Source organism: Triplophysa rosa, linkage group LG1 (genome assembly GCF_024868665.1).
Source record: "Triplophysa rosa linkage group LG1, Trosa_1v2, whole genome shotgun sequence".
In the NCBI taxonomy this organism is placed as follows: Eukaryota; Metazoa; Chordata; class Actinopteri; order Cypriniformes; family Nemacheilidae; genus Triplophysa; species Triplophysa rosa.
Window position 1 is genome coordinate 3,708,295 of NC_079890.1, and position 17,280 is coordinate 3,725,574.

The 17,280-nt window shown below is 36.4% G+C and overlaps 1 protein-coding gene across 1 annotated transcript in view; it reads right to left on the bottom strand.

The window, feature by feature from the left end:
* Positions 1–164: 164 nt before the first annotated feature.
* Positions 165–17,280, bottom strand: part of LOC130562440 (multiple PDZ domain protein) — an 83,658-nt gene continuing 66,542 nt past the window's right edge. The window contains exons 20-43 of the mRNA XM_057347423.1: positions 15,423–15,518; positions 15,233–15,328; positions 14,946–15,123; positions 14,258–14,368; positions 11,932–11,982; positions 10,587–10,658; positions 9,276–9,432; positions 8,724–8,860; positions 7,950–8,041; positions 7,803–7,866; positions 7,614–7,706; positions 7,211–7,307; positions 6,965–7,110; positions 5,761–5,844; positions 5,491–5,684; positions 5,258–5,405; positions 5,089–5,175; positions 4,956–5,013; positions 4,817–4,854; positions 3,304–3,426; positions 3,131–3,235; positions 2,966–3,054; positions 2,763–2,886; positions 165–2,688 (exon numbers count right to left, since the gene is read on the bottom strand). Of these exons, the coding sequence (XP_057203406.1) occupies positions 2,542–2,688; positions 2,763–2,886; positions 2,966–3,054; positions 3,131–3,235; positions 3,304–3,426; positions 4,817–4,854; positions 4,956–5,013; positions 5,089–5,175; positions 5,258–5,405; positions 5,491–5,684; positions 5,761–5,844; positions 6,965–7,110; positions 7,211–7,307; positions 7,614–7,706; positions 7,803–7,866; positions 7,950–8,041; positions 8,724–8,860; positions 9,276–9,432; positions 10,587–10,658; positions 11,932–11,982; positions 14,258–14,368; positions 14,946–15,123; positions 15,233–15,328; positions 15,423–15,518 (2,587 nt within the window). The 3' untranslated portion in view covers positions 165–2,541. The remainder of the gene's footprint in view (positions 2,689–2,762; positions 2,887–2,965; positions 3,055–3,130; positions 3,236–3,303; positions 3,427–4,816; positions 4,855–4,955; positions 5,014–5,088; positions 5,176–5,257; positions 5,406–5,490; positions 5,685–5,760; positions 5,845–6,964; positions 7,111–7,210; positions 7,308–7,613; positions 7,707–7,802; positions 7,867–7,949; positions 8,042–8,723; positions 8,861–9,275; positions 9,433–10,586; positions 10,659–11,931; positions 11,983–14,257; positions 14,369–14,945; positions 15,124–15,232; positions 15,329–15,422; positions 15,519–17,280) is intronic.

Below are 17,280 nucleotides of genomic sequence, written 5' to 3' on the forward strand. Positions count from 1 at the left end.
GTGACCAATCAAATGCGCGGAGACCTCATTTGATTGGTAACTTTTAACATGCATTGTCCCGCCTCCAAAGTCTCAGAAGTCAACTCAACGAGCGAGCAAGTGTTGAGCAGTTGCGAGAGCATAGAGAGAATCGCGCGCGCGCTCGTCAAAGCCTCTTCTCGCGAACTGAGTTTTTGCTCGCGGAGCAGAAATGTGCCCGCGCGAGGATTCTTTTCCGCTTGCGGATACTGTTCTGCTCGCTCGCGGAGTTTAAATGCGCCCTCGCGGAGCAGCTTTCCGCGCGTGGTTATCATTATGCGCGTTTGCATAGCACGTGCGCGCGCGGATTCCTTGCGCGTGAGTTTAGGGTCCATTTAAACTCCATACAACTGCTATTAAAACTTGTTCTGTATGCGTTTTGAATAATTGAGATAAACGGGTTTATAGGATCTGTAAGGGCAAAAACATTGAACTTTCTGATTTTCAGGAAACGTTTTTTTTTTATTCATTTATGATGTTCTGAGCAACATGTGATGGCTGAGACACAGAGACTTTCTATTAAACCATATAGACTATTCAGACTATATCTTAATTCATGACACCTTTAAATGTATTTATTTCATCCAGTCCCGCTATAAATTAACCTTGTTACACAGCTGATTGTATCGGTCAAGTTAATGTTTTTTCTGTGATTGTGTTTGATGGTACAAATCTTTTAAAGGGAAGAGATCTTGACGAATGATTGCAGTCTGAGTGGGACATCCCGTAATAGTTTTGATTGTTACTTTATTTTTTGTTCAACTTTACTATTTTAAAACCATTGTGCGATTTCTTCAAAGATGTCTTTTTTTTATAAAATAATATCTTTAGATCATTTTTGTGTTTAGTTTAGTTTTTTGCTAGTTTAGGCCCATTCAAAATAATAATAACTATAATGCTACATTTGTAAAAATCAATCAAAATTGAAGACATTAGCACACAAGTAACACCACAGTTATAATGATGCAGAAGAACAATGTTTTACTGTTCATCGGCTGAAAAAGTGTAACCCGTCCTCAATAACAATGACAACCAATCAAAATCCATTTGAATCAATGCATTTAAATGCTGCAGGGCACAATCTTAAGATATATAATGGTATCGTCTGTTTGTGTAATTGGGCCTGTACAGTAAAAACATTTGAGTCAATAAAGCCATTAGAGAACATTCTTAAGGTCACTTTGTCTTTTATTTGTAGTGAATACTTTATCAGAAATGTGCAGTAACATGTTTGACAAAACAGCATGAATACTAAGCGTTTATATATTCCACTAAGGCAAACTCCATAAAATGTATTGAAATGCACTAAAGTGTTTAAGGATCATAATCTTCAACATAATTTTCATAGATGTCAGCACATTATAAATCTTACAATTGTAACCTTCATTTCCATTTCAATCAGTTTTTCCACATAAAATGGCCATTTTAAGAAACCTACTAAAATATTTTGAGTCAAATCAGATACAGTCTTCAGAATAAGAATTCGTAAATTGAATAATTCACCCCAAAGTCCATGTCCGTGTCATTCTAAACCCGTATGACTGTCTTCCAACACAAGGCAGTTAAGCCCTAAAAATAATACTGAAAAAAGCACGAGAGTGAAGCAACACTAGTTGACAAAGTCCATCGACCTCCCTAATCTCATGTGTGCGGTTTGAAATCAAGATAAAGCTTTGCTATTTTTGACATTGTTTTTTTTTTTACATGTCCTATAGTTATTGCTAACCAATCTCAATGAAGTGTTGAGATCTCGTGACTGTTTGGTGCAGTTTGTACGCTTACTGCAAGTCTTCATAACTTATGAGACACATTCACATGTAGGGCTGTCACGATTATGAAATTTGGCTGACGATTAATTGGCAATAAATGATTGCGATTATGACGATTGTCTGTTTTTGGAGCTTTGACGATTATGACGATTAATTGTCTGTTTTAGGGCTTTTGACATTTAATTCTCATACATTTTTTGATTTGGCTTTGAAACGACCATATTGTTCTGAATAAAAGACTGTTTTTTTGGGAAATACAATGGAAAAAATGGGGTCATCAAATATTCAAGGCTTTACTTGTTAATAATACAAGCACCAAATACTTGTGAATTGAAGCCACCATTAAAATCAGACAAAGAAACGCTTGTAGTCCGTTTTTTATCACTTGATTACAAGATTACAATAAAATTTTACTTCCGTTGATGAAATTTTGGTAGGCTGGTTTTCACACTGAGAATGGCTTGAATAATATTCAATTGTACTGCAGGATATTTTATGGTATTTGCTTTAGAGTTTTTTTTTAAGTGACATTTTACCAGTATTACCATACTTTAGTTACAATCAATACACTAAAATGAGCAATTTGCAGGCACTACAGCTCCCCCTTGTGTCTTCTATAGAGATGTGCAATAATTGCGATGATCTGAAACCAGGTCAAACAATCGCCATGAAACGATTATTTAATAATCGTGACAGCCCTATTCACATGTAATCCAGTGTTAAAGTCCTCTATCAGAAGCATTAGAATGTGTGTTTATGACAGAACGGTGAGCGTGACGGTTCCTTTGGTTTTCTTCAGAATGCCGACAGCCTCCTCGTGTGTGACGCCCTCTAAACTCTGACCGTTGACAGCGACGATCTGATCTCCACGCTTGAGCCGCCCGTCCTCTGACGCTGCCCCCTACGCACACACACATCATGAGTTTATATAGAAGCATACAGATCTGAATATCTGAGAATTTCAACTGATGCTACCTTGCTGAAAACCGTTTTCACGTAGATCGGCAAGTCACCGTGCGGGCTGCCGAAACCACCGACAATACTGAAGCCCAAGCCGTCGGGTCCTCTCTCCAAACTGATGTTCTTACACTGCGGAGGGCTGAAGGATACACACAAACAGACATTAAACAGCGATTCATGACACCTTTTAATGGTACAAATGTCATGTGCGCACAGACCCGAGGTCATCATGGAAGATGCTGCTGGCTGTAAGTCCTGCCGTCTGCTCCGGTGAAGGACCCGTCACTGACGCATCGCCAGAGACAACCTACAGACACAAAACCTCGTTCGTGAGTGAGCAGAAAACATTAACACGTGTGTAGCGGTGACGTGCGTGTGTGTACCTGTAGCTGTATGAGGCCTGTTGTGTTCTTCAGGAGTGAAACGGCTTGATTGTGAGTCATTCCCTCTGTACTGTTTCCACAGATGCCCACCATTCTGTCCCCAACCTAACACACACACCAGCTTTAGACCTACTGCTGGGACCAAACCTATTTCATTATAGCATTAATGTTACCTGAAGTTTCTGTGTCTGTGCTGCCAGGCCGCTGGGGTTCATCAGGGCGAGGAAGATGGGCACGTTCCCTAGAGGACTGCCCACTCCTCCAGCTATACTGATGCCCAGAGAATCAGACGGGCCCTGATACAAACACACAAACAAACCTCACACAACAGCCCTAAGACCTGTTTACACTGGGGAATGATACTACAAACATCACAAATTAATGTTTGTTGTCCATAGGAAACTAGTTATGTTTTAAATAGGGATTGCAATGTATTTGCAAATATATATACACTGTATATAAAACAATGTTTTTTTATTTAAAAAACAAGACTTGTGATATCTGCTGTGATATATTACTACACGTTTTTAGATCATATTTTCAGATATTTTCGTATTTTTTAGGGCTGTCAAACGATTAATCGTGATTAATCGCATCCAGAATAAAGGTTTGTGTTTACATAACATATGTCTATGTACTGTGCATATTCATTTTGTATTTATAAATACAAACACATACACAAGAATACATATTTAGGAAATATTTACATTTTATTTATATTTACCAATAATTGAAATGATATATAAATGTTTATTACTTTTTAGATTTTTCTTAAATGTATGTGTTAATAAATACAAAATTATTATGCACAGTACTTAAACTGGTTTCAAAAATAGTGTTTAAACTAGGGCCGTCAAACGTTTAATCGCGATTATCGCATCCAAAATAAAAGTTTGTGTTTACATAATATACGTCTGTGTACTGCGCATATTAATGTTGTGTTTATAAACACATACACGTATACATATTTAGGACATTTTTACATGTATTTGTTTATATTTACTAATCATTTAAATTACATATAAATGTTTATTTTTTACATATTTTTCTTAAATATATGCATGATTGTGAATGTTTGTATAAATACAAAATGAATATGCACAGTACACAGACATATATTATGTAAACATAGACTTTTATTTTGGATGCGATTAAACTAGGGCTGTCAAACGATTAATCGTGATTAATCGCATCCAAAATAAAAGTCTGTGTTTACGTAAGTAATAAAATGTCTTTCAACTAGGGCTGTCAAACGATTAATCGTGATTAAAGACATTTTATTTTCAAATGTAATTATGTAAACATCCTTAAAACAAGATATATTTACTAGATACCAAAAATGACAAGCATTTACGTCTGGATTTCAGAGATGTGAAACAAATTTCGTGATGTTTTGCTTGAAACAAGAAAGCTGTTTGCCAGCAAAAAAAATCATGTCTTTGCTATTTTTTATGATATTTTCTTAGTCTATTATTCTTGTTTCAGGCAGAAAGAAAATGATTTGTTAGATTTCCCGAAAGCAAAACAAAATATTGTATCAATATTGTGCTTTTAAAGTTAATATATCTGTATTCGAGTATTGGTCTAGTTTTAGAAAACATTTCAAGACATTTTCCAAGCCACTTTTGACAGGACTCCAGAATGATTTAACATCTAATATCAAGTGCATTCCAAACGTTGAGTCACCTTTGTAAATTCGACTGTCCTGACTTCTTGGTCCATCGCTGCCAGGAAAGAAGGTGAAAAAATCAAATAAAAATGAACATCAGGATGAAATTTTGAAGCATTTGTGAAACTATCAGACTAAACATCATCGTGTTCTTACGTTCATGAGTTTCCTGTGTGTCTCCCTGTAAAGCTGCACAGCTGCCCGTCTCACTGACCTGCACTCATAAACACAGAGACATTACACACATGTGATCAGAAACACAGGACAGAGTATCAGAACACACTCTGACCTGACTGCTGTGAGACAGACGCCGCTCGGAGTGGATCGGTCCCGCCTTAAAACGACCCACCTCCATTCTGATTGGTCCAGAACAACTCTGATAACACAAAACAACATCTAAATATGTTTTTAATTGTATAAGATAATCTACATTTGTATGAAATGTTTGTAACATTCACCTTGAGGAGCGCAGCTACATACTCTTGCGTGGCACAGCGGACATCTTCTCTGTTAACGGACAGGATCTGATCTCCCTGCATGAGATGTCCGTCACTCTCCACGACTCCGCCCTTCACGATGTCGGATACAAAGACTCCCGTGTCATTCCTGAGAGCAAAACAACTGTCAGTTAATCATGATTAATGTTGCAATAGTCTCACATAGTCAATGATGTAAAGTGTAGGATGTGTACCGTCTGCCGACGATGCTGAGGCCGAGACTGTGGCCGGGTTTCTTCTGAAACTCAACAGTCAGCGTATCCCACAGTTCCTCCTCTTTATACTGGCCTTCATCTCTGAAGATGCTCAGCTGAACATACTGTGGGGTCTGCCGCAGAACGTTGATGGCCTCATCGTGGGTCGCCACACGCAAGTCTATACCGTTAACCTGCCCGGCATGAGCGAGATGGTGAAGAGAACAGTGCAAAACAAAAAGAAACTTGTTTGGGTCAAATCAAATTCACCTCCAGGATCTGATCTCCTGCCCAAAGTCGACCGTCTTTAGACGCAGCGCCCTCCTCGTACACCTCATGGATTATTATCACCCCCTGAACACAAAGAGCAACACACAGATTCAATGTGTTGTTATTGTTGTCTAAAACTAATCAAACATTACTCTTTAAAAAAATAATAAAAAATAGGACTAAATACTGTATAATGATCAATTTTAAACGAAAATTGGACATGTTGCCTTTGAGCAAAGTTTTAGTTGAGGCAATACAATTGTTAACTGACGATAAATAAAAACTAAACTAAAGTGGAAATAAAGAAACTAAAATGTCAAATTAAACTAAAAGTAAATTAAACCTACATAGCCATTAAAAAACAGCACATAACAAAACTGCAACAAAAAAATCTAATGAACATCACCTAACAATAAAATAAGAATAAAAGGAAAAATACATTAGGTAAAAAATAAAAGCTAATTAAAAAACTGAAATGTTGCCTTAGCAGTAAGTTTCAGTTGAAGCAAAAAAATGTACTGGTAATAAATAAAAACTAAATTAAAATGTAAATACCTAGACTAAAAATAAGGTAATTAGGAAATGAGTAAATTATACCTATATAGCAATTAAAAAATAAATATTAATCACAAAATGACAAAAACACAGAAATTGTTAATAAAAAAAAACTAAAATTAACACTACCTAAAAAAGTGTTTGCAGTAAGTTTCAGTAAAATTATTAGCTGGCAGTAAATAAAAACTAAATTAATATAGAATTAAAAAATTACACCAATATTGCAATAAAAAAATTATATTATTCACAAAATTACAAAAGCACGTAACAAAATTGCTAAAAATAAGAACACTACTAAAAAGAAAAACGAAGTGTAAAAAGAAAAATAAATAAGCAAATGTTGCAATAAGTTACAGTTGAAGCAATACAATTATTATCTACAAACAAATAAAAACTAAACTAAAATGGAATGGAATTCAAATAAACCTATCGAGCAATTCAAAATAAACTAAAATGAATACTAAAAAGGAAAGAATAAATTAATAAAGGAAATCAAAAATAAAAGCAATTTCAAAATAATAATAAAACTACAATAAAACACAAATATACTGTATGAATACATATAAATATACGACCATAATTGGCTTTGGCTATACAGAACAGTCTACAGTACAAAGCGCTGACACATTAAATTGAATCGTTTATTTACCAGTAAAGTGTCACAGCCGCCCACAATGCTGAGCCCCATTCCTGTCATGCCCTTACAGATCTCTATAGTGGTCTCACAGCCGGGGATTATGGGACACGTCACCGGATCAGAGGCCAAGGTCGCCGGTGTGGAACATCTGCTGGAAGCTGTGACCACGGTCACCATGACAACAAGGATTCAATTCTTCATAAACAAAACTCATTTTCAGTTTTCCGACAGTAACTCCCAGACCCTTCCTTTACTTACTCCTGATTGGCTCGGTCTCGGATGATAAAGATGCAAGAGTCGGGCTGGGGGTGATTCTTGGACTTGGTCCTGAGGACATCTGATTGGATGACGAGGGCTAGGAGGTGGAGCCAATGCAGATTCAGGTCAGTTTTACATAGTTTTGGGACTTATTATAAAAGCGACAAAGCTTTTCATATCTGACCGGCCCTTCACTTATTTTGAAAAATGTAATTTCATGACAAATTATACAAAAAACGCGCAAGTGCAAAAGAGCTTTGTCAGGAATAGTGAAGGGCTCTCCACATATTTGCACGTACTGGCAATTGTAAAGCCTGTGTGTCCATTTACATTTGAACGATTTCAACCATTATGCTTCGTTTTCAAAATAAATGTGGGTGTAAATGTTGGGTGTAATTCGTACCCTTGCTGGTGGTCCATTATCGTCTTCATTCTGAATGATCCATCCATTTCTGCTGTCGTTCTCCTTCAGGACAACACCCACCTCTCCATCCTCCTGTCATCCATAAATGAGAGATTTATTAGACAATTTAACAAAGATGTGGGGAAAAAAATAGTGTGACCAAGCAAGACCTCATCTGTGTGCGTTTACCTCGGTGTTTATATCCAACTCCTTCATGGGCCCCACAGCCATCTGACTCAAAGCATCTCTGTTCCTGAAGCACAAACACACGCAGGCTTTAATAACATGCCTTCATATCAACACCTTCATTCTGAAACTGCGACTTTTATGACATACCGGATGAAGATGATCTTGACCTTTGAGGGGGTTCTTTTGATGATGTCAGAGGCGTTTTGATGGCTGCGGCCGTATAGCACCTGAGCGTTTATCTGTGACGACGAGACAGAACGGTTTGATATGTCGGTTTGAAACGCTACGTACATAGCTGATGTAGATTTATATATTTAAATAGCTTGATATAATAACACTACTGAGAAAGTCCATTGCAAAAATTGCAACTTAACTATTTTCAATTGCATAGTGCGTCAAATCCAGTGTTGGGTAAGTTACTCTGAAAAAGTAATTAATTACTAGTTACTAATTACATATTCAATAGTGTAATTAGATTACTGTACAAATTACTCTCTCCAAAAAGTATTTAGTTACTTATTACTAATTACTTTCTATGTCCTATATCAACCTGGATTAGTTAAGTGATTCAAGGATAGACATGAAACGGCTTATTTAATTCATTCAAATAAATAATATTAAACTGCATAAAGTAGTTTTAACTGACTACAAATGTGAGAATTATACATTAAAGCAGGGATTTTAAAGTTAGACTTTGAATTTTGATGTCAATTCCACCATAGCACATACATGTATTACACAAAGTATTTAGTTTAATTACATCAAAAGTAACTGTAATTAAATTACAGAAAAAATAAGAGTAATCCCTTACTTTACTTTTCCAAGGGGAAAGTAATTAAATTACAGTAACTAATTACTTAGTAACTAGTTACACCCAACACTGATCAATCACTGATATGTTTCTTTTTTTTACACTCTCACCTCCAGCAGTTCGTCCCACACAAGGTGCGTTCTCTCGACCGGCGGCGCCGCTGGATCGATGCCCCACCACAAACACGTCCTGCGAGCGTCCCGTTCCCCGCCAAACTCAAACCCAGACCGTTCTCCCTTTTCCAGCTCTATCATGTGCAGTTGACCCGGCAAACGACCATACCGCTCTTATCATCTCTTCTCTCACACACACACACACACACACACACACACACACACACACACACACACACCACACACACACACGCACACACACACGCACACACACATTAGAGAAAAACTTTAACTCAATCTGTGACATTTCTGGGTGTTTGCTGCCACCTGCTGGTTGAGATTATAGACAACACTAGTAAATAATACCACTTCCTGTTTCTTTCTACTGTCCTATCACTAATAAAAGTGAAAAAGTCACTTGCATTCAGATTGACACTGAGGTGACTAAATGATGACAAACTTGCTTTACATCTATTCCACAATCAATGTAACGTTATTCTCGCGCCCTCTGGTGGCGACTGTGTGTTATAGAATATATGCGAGACTCACTCCAGCTGTAACCGTACTCATCCTCCTCATCAGAAGCATCAGGATGAAGAGTGGTCCGGTCAAGAATCTCAGTCAGAGCATCTGTGTCGGTCTCCCCGACGTGTGGAACAACGGGCAACGAGAGGACAGGTGAAGTTTTTCCGGCCTCACGATTCAGCTGTTATCGTAAAATATGTTAATATTGCTCTTGAAACTAAAACATGTTCAATATGAAAATGATCTTGATGATGTCTTATCAGCACTCCATCTGTCTACAGTACAGGATCAAGTGTCAAACCATGCTGTTGTTAAAAAAAAAAACAGTACTCCAAAGTTATGACAGTTTATTTAAACTTAAAGTATTAAAACATTTCTGTTCATTGAAATTAATAAAATACTGGCCTTAATATAATCGAAAAAAATGAGAAAGCCTTTGCCTTAACCCAAGTTGATTTCAGTTTATTGTTCTGTATATAAAATTGAAAGTAAATGAAAAACCGACTGAAATAAAAATAAATTCATCTTATATAGCAACATAAATTATAAATTAATTAATAATTAAATGAGAAAAGCACATAACAAAAATGGCTACGAATTGAACGTGAAAAACTAAAGAGATGGAAATAAAAGCGAATTCAAAATATTAATAAAACTGAGAAAAACGATAATAACTCTGTTGTATTTCAGCTTTAAAATTTCTGGTGACTTTTAGTCTTTTCCTCACACAAAGCTACTGTATGACCTACGATGAAAAACCTAGAAAACTAGAAAATGCAAATATTTAAAGAAATACTGAAATTAAGTAAAACGTAATTCATTATTGTTTTTGTCAAAAATAATAAGTAAAAGAGAAGAAGAGGGTGTCAGGGCCACACATACAGCCGTGGAAAAAATTAAGAGACTGTTTCAAAATTATTTTCAGTTTTTCTGAATTTACTATTTATAGGTATGTGTTTAGGTAAAAAACGGAAAAATTTTCAGACATCAAATACTGCAAAGAAAAACAGTTTTGATGTAAGATGTATTACAGAAAAGTAAAAAAAAAATGATGTGATAACCTTGATTTTTATCAGTTATATTTCATGTGTCTTGTCATTCTGTCAGTCTTTCACATTGCTGTTGAATGACTTTGTCACTTCGGAGGTTTGATTTGGTTGAAATTTAACAGACACTGGACTGGAATGACCACAATACGTCTAGAAATGCTGATATGAAATGAAAATTTGCAATGGTCTCTTAATTATTTTCCGTGGCTGTGTGTGCAAATATTATGAACTAAAATCCAAACTGCATATATGTGCAAGGAAACACACACACACACAAGACACAAACCTTAAACGGTGTAGGGCTAAAGGGATTAGTCGGACACAAACGGAGGAAAAGTCTACTGTGAATATCAACTGCCTACAGAAAACAGAGAACCAGCACCAGTGAGAGAGAGAGAGAGAGAGAGAGAGAGAGAGAGAGAGAGCATTTCTTCAGACTACAGTAGATCCTAATCTACATTATACACATCTGATTTGAGGTCAGTTGAGAATACACGCCACATTCTACTGTCAGCTTGGGCTATGTTTAGAACGGCACACACCGGAGCGAATTCTCTGCAGAATGTTTACTTGAGGAAACAGCACAGGAAAAAGTAGACATGCAAACTCTTTTAACCAATAGAATTTTACATTATTGTCACATGACCTCATCATGTGGCATGAGAGTGATGCCCACTATTTTAATACTGTAGACTTCGTCAAATTGTTGTAACATGCGTTCATGTTTAAAACTGAGGGTCAAGTGAAGAAATTCAGTGTATCCTACAGGTCAAAAGTTTTCGAACTTCGAAAACCTTTTCCACATTTTACAAGAACAGTAAGCTTATCAAAACTATGGAGTAAGACAATGGCTGCGTCCGAATTCGGCGATTTCGGACGCAGCCATTGTCTTACTCCAAAGAGAAGTATGATATTTATGCTTGTTATATTTGATCATCTTTAGTGTAGTCGCTGTTGCCTTGAATTTGCATGTTTGTCATTTTATCAAGCAGTTTCTTGACGTTTCACCCTGAGATGCCTTTTAAACAATACTGAAGTAGTTTCCATCTATTCTGAGCTCTTATAAACTGCTCTTTATTCATTATTCAGTCAAAGACATCCATTTCAAAGACATTTTTGTTAGTAATAAAAAAAATGAAAAAGTTTGTATTTACACAATTATATTTGTGTCTATGAAACTCGTTTCAGATATTTCAAATACATCTTCAGATCAAAACGTTTTGATGATAATGAGAAACATTTCGCTCGAGCGTTGTAGAACCTTTGGCCAGTATTGTATGTAGTATGTCATCCAGGTTTTCTACAGATATTGTGCAGCAGATTGCAGAAAAACAATAAACGGCAGAGACGGTTAAATATGGATGCATGCTATTCTAAACACAGCCATCTGATTCATACTACAGACAAAAATAAAATCCGATGATCTTCTAAAAGACCTCCAGGTGCAAAAGCAAAGCAAATCTAGAAAAATGCAATTTACTAGGATTTTTTTAAAAATAATTAATAATAAATGAATACATTTTTCTGAGCCTGAAAATCAATTTTCTAAAAGAAATCCCTGATATCCCTAAAATGTAGATCTGTAATAAGTGTACACTACAGAAGTACAGCAGATGATTCTGTGTACTCACCTTCTCACCGCTGGACTCTGAAGCATCCTCCTCTGTATCCATCACACATGCCTACCAATAAAACATCAAATACACTTAACCTCAAACACATGTGTGCAATTGTATAACAGCAGATTGATCGATACTGTGCATTTGATTTAAACCTGTCATTAAATCTCTGCCAATGTAGCAACAAATAACATTTAACGAGTTCAATTACAAATGTGTATAGTCATAAAGGCCTTTAGAAACAAATAAATCCAAATCAAAGAAGTTTGAGCTTGAGATGCGTTTTACAACACAAATGTTTCCACAGCATCTTTACAGAGGTGAGCCTTAAAGGGACAGTTCACCCAAAAATGAAAATTCTGACATCATTTACTCGCCCTCAAGTTGTTCCAACACTGTACATAATTAATTCTTGGTTCTGTTAAACACAAAAGAAGGTTTTAAGAAGAATGTGGGAAACTAAACAGTTCTGGGGCACCATTGACTACCATAGTAGTTTTCTTCCCTACTATGGGAGTCAATAGTGCCCCAGAACTGTTTGCTTACAAACATTCTTCCAAATATCTTTCTTTGTTTTCAACAGAACACAATTTTTTTACAGTGGTTTGGAACAATGTGAGGGTGAGTAAATGATGACAGAATTTTTTAAGGCCTGTTCACACCAAGAACGTAAACTGTAAAGACATTTTTATTAGCGTCCACACCATCGGATCATAACTTTACTTTACGTTCACTCAGCTCACGATGCGATGCGATTCACGATTCTGATCTCACGATGCGATTTCTTCACGATTTACTCACGATTTATTTTTACAAAATGAGTTGAAACAAATTAGAAATGAACAACTTCCCTTGCATTATTTCTTAAATGCTTCACGTTTCTTTGTATAATAATTTTTAAAATTTCAAATAACAAAACTAAACTGCAATTTTAAAACAAATTAATAATAGAAAAAGTCTATTTAATATAAACAAACTAATACTGTCTGTGCTTTTCTTGGATTTTTTGCATTTAAGAAATATCAGCATGTCCACGTTTAGGTTTGCAGTGAAAATAGCGGCCCCTGCTGTTCAAAAAATGTATTGCGATTCAGTTCACACCTCAACCGATTTGAATCGTCAAACACTTTATAATCGATTTTCAACCGGCTCACGGTGAATCGTTACATCCCTATAACTTTATGTTTATTGAAAGCTCATGCGATGCAGTTTGACATTTTAAATGCATGGGCCCTTAAATTTGAAAGGATTTTGACTGACTATCCATCATTCGGTAGCTGAAAAAACATCGCTCCGATAGTGATCTCAACACCTCTTTATGTCTATCCTTATAGTTGTGGAATGCTATTTTCATAAATTTAGAATGATTTTTATCTTTATAAGTATAGATATCGTCATTGGTGTGAATGCACCTTTACAAAGATCTGAGGAAATGTGTCAGATAAAATCTTTGAGTCCAAATCTTTTGGCGTTTTCAAATAAATGTTTGAAACTGAAAAACAAAAACGGCTGGGAGAGAATGAGACATGACTTGGTGGGTTGCGCCAACAAGGATTAGGTTTAAATCTAGATTAAATCAAGGTTTATTTAATAATTCCGTTGCACCAAACTGTAAACCTCGTTTAAAAATAATCAGGTTTATATTTAAGCTATCATTTGATCCAGGTTTTGCAGTAAATCTAGATTAATTCTGTTGTTAAACTCTGATTTATCTCTCAGTTAGGGATTACTCACCAGCTACTGAGGAGGTTTAAATAAAAAAAACACATTAATAATAAAATGTGCGGGAAAATGATCAGAAACAGACACATAAGCGTCATGTCATGCTTCAGTGATGTGTTTGTTGTAAATAAAAATGGAAATAAATAAAACACCTCAGCACGAGTGAGGGCACGGTGGTTTGATAAACGGGGTGGCCGGTTGACGAACCCTAGATTAGCTCTAAACTCTGTTTACTGTCATCCTCGTTGGTGCAACCCAAATAATTTCCAGCATTATATCAGTTTTCAAAGCAAAACATATGAAGTTACCAAGATACTTTGTTATCTGCATAAACACATTTAATCCCGAGAGACCAAACACCTTCAGAGCTGTCGTAAACAAAATCCATATTTCAAAATATTCATCAATGGTCAGATGAATGTGACACGTTTCACCATGTTATTACACTAAACATTTGGAATGCTCTGTCCAAAACAAGCTTTTTTCAACTGGGGCAAAAATATAGAACGATATATCCATCATTGTTTAAATTGGGAAATTTTAGGTACTGTATATCGCCCGGCCCCAGCAATATCTCATTAACAGTAGCTGGTTGTGTCGTGTGTTTGATACTGACTTTGGGTTTGTGAATGATGCTCTGGACCAGGAACACTACAGGATTTCCGGCATTACGGATGGCCTCCACCGCCTGCTCATGACTAGCATCACGCAGATCCACTCCACCCACCTGTCACACCCACACGCAACTTTTGAAAACATTTTTTCAAATCTATTGATTAAACATAATGAAAATACCCAACACTTGAACAGTTTTACTGACTTAATCATAAGACTTCTCAAAAAAATGATCCCCATGTCATTTTTGATGTAGCAATCTAAGTGTAACTACAGTATGACTGACACATGGGGGAGAGTTAAAGGGATAGTTCACCCAAAACTGAAAATTCTGTCGCCATTTACTTACCCTCTTGTCATTTCGAACGTGTATGACTTTCTTCCGCAGAACACAAAAGAAGATATTTTGAAGAATGTCGATAACCGAACAGCGGTGGCACCCGTTGACTTCTATTGTATGGACACAAAACCAATGCAAGTGAATGGCTGCCGTCGCCGTTCGGTCAACAGCATGTTTCAAAATATCTTCTCTTGTGTTCTGTGGAAGAAAGTCATACAGGTTTGAAATGACAAGAGGGTGAGTAAACGATGACAGAATTTTCATTTTGGGGTGAACTATCACTTTAAAAAGGGTTTGTGTACATTTGTCTAAGTTGTCTAAGTTAAAGTCTAAGTTACTTTGTGTGTACCTCAAGAATCCTGTCTCCGGTCTTCAGCGTGCCGCTGTGTCCTGCAGGACTGTCCTCCAGGATGTGTTTAAAAAAAATGCCCCGCATCACTTCGCCGTTGCTAAGGCGACTGCCCATGCCTCTTCCACCAACGATGCTGATACCCAGAGATTTCCCCGCCTCCCTATACAACTCCACTCTGAACACACACACACAGTACAGTTTACACTTTAACACATTTCTACACATTTTTTTTTAAATATAAAATGCGCTAATAAGAGCAATGGAATATTTCACAGCTAACTCACCTTCGCGGCAGGTTCCAGCTTTTGGGAGCTGCCATCTGTAGTTCACTTTCTTCTCCCTCTCCATCTTCTCTCTCTGGAAGCTCTGAGACTGTCTGACTAAACACACACACACACACACACAGTTCTGGCTTTGTCCACTTTATGGATGAATCCATGAGATCTGACATGAAAGTGTGTGTGTGGTACATACTGTCGAGTGTTGCTCGTGTCTTCAGACAGAATGTCATTCTTGACCTGCTGGCATGTCCTGTATTCCTCAATGTACTCTGCAGGGACATACGTGATTCTGCAAACACATGTAAAATCACATGACTTACAATATTTGCTCATTTCGTGCTCGTTTTGCTCATTAGATCCGTCATCAACACTGAACATGAAGCACGTTCAAATGAAGCACGCAAGACAAAAGCGTCAAATGCTATTTGTTCTAATAATGTGGCACGCAAAAACCTGACTGTATGTATTTGTGAAATAAGTAAAAGTTGTGTGTGATAACCTGGAATTTCATCAGTTTTTATGTGTCTGTTCCTAAGATGTTCCTGCAGTCTGTAATTGGTCCTTTGTCACGTGATTGTCCACATCGACTGCTTTATTTTGTTAGTGGATAAATGTGCCACTCTGCAAAACAAATACACTTCTCTTTTGTATTCTATCCCAAACCCAAACTGTGACTCAAACAAAACAAACAGTTGTTTGCCCGGTCCTGGTTCAGGAGACAAAACACAAATGTATTTTTTGCTTCATCAGTTTATTATAAGTGAAGATGACAGATCTAATGGCGGAACATCAAACCTTGTTTCACAGTTCAGTTCGTGAGCAGAAAGATGAAGACATTAGGACTCGTGGCACGTCTAAGTAAATGAAATATTCATCGTTCCTCCACTCGCTGAAAACGCTTCATTAATTACCGCTTCAATGAAAATCAATGGCAGCAAATCAAATCATTGACAAAGAGACATTAGTGAGACACGATGAACGACACGGCACACAAAACGTTAGCAGGGGGAAATGGCCTCTTAAAATGCAGGAGTGTTAATGATGTTAGAACAGCCCACCTTAGAATAAGAATGAGTGTTACCATGGAAACGAGAGACTCCACACATATACTGGAGAGAAGGATGCTGGTTGCTGAGGAAACTGCAGCGGTGAGTTAGTGTGTCTTGTTAGTGAGATCATTCCTTCTATGCGGTACAAAGTCATCTATAGCTAAAACAACCGAATGGATCAGGTGGGCCGAACTGGTGGGATTGAGTGGAGGCGGGGCTAATTTGCATATTTACGGATTGCGTATAGTAATGAAGTAAGGTTGTAAAGCTATATAAGTATTGTATAGTATTTAAATAGCATAGAAATGGCTATACTTTATGCCAGTAGTTAAAAAAAAGCATGTTTTCCTTTAAATGACTTGATATATTTTCAGATATCATTTTTATTATAAATCAAACAATAATAATTATTATTATTATATTCTAAATGATTATTTGTTTATATATTTAAAATGTTATATAAATACTTTAATATCAAATCTTGATGAGACTACAACAACTTTGCTAGAGAATTTCTTCTTCTTTACTGTTATATATATTTAAATGTATCATTATAAATAAAACTAGAATTATTTATTTTAAATATTAATATTTATTTATTTAAATGTATATTTTATACAAGTATGTTTCCCTGCCTTCGCTTGAGATAGTTGGGCTCCAGCACTCCCTGTGACCCCAATAGAGATAAGAAATATAGGGAACAGATGGATCTGTATATGAAGAGTTTGGTTCCAAAATGAGATGATAAAAACATGTTAACATACAATAAAACACAACATCATGTTTTGTATTGTTAGTTAGCTGTATTTCTGGAGTTATTATGGCTTAAATAAAAACTGTGTTGCCTGTCAAATAATTTTTTTTATTTTTTTGTTTCGAGTATCCCCAGATGGGGATATGTCAAATGTCAAATTTTCATCAAACTGGACGTCCAAATGGAAAGTGATGCCATGGCATGCTTGTCTCATCATACTTATCAAGAGCCTGAAAATCAGTGAACAT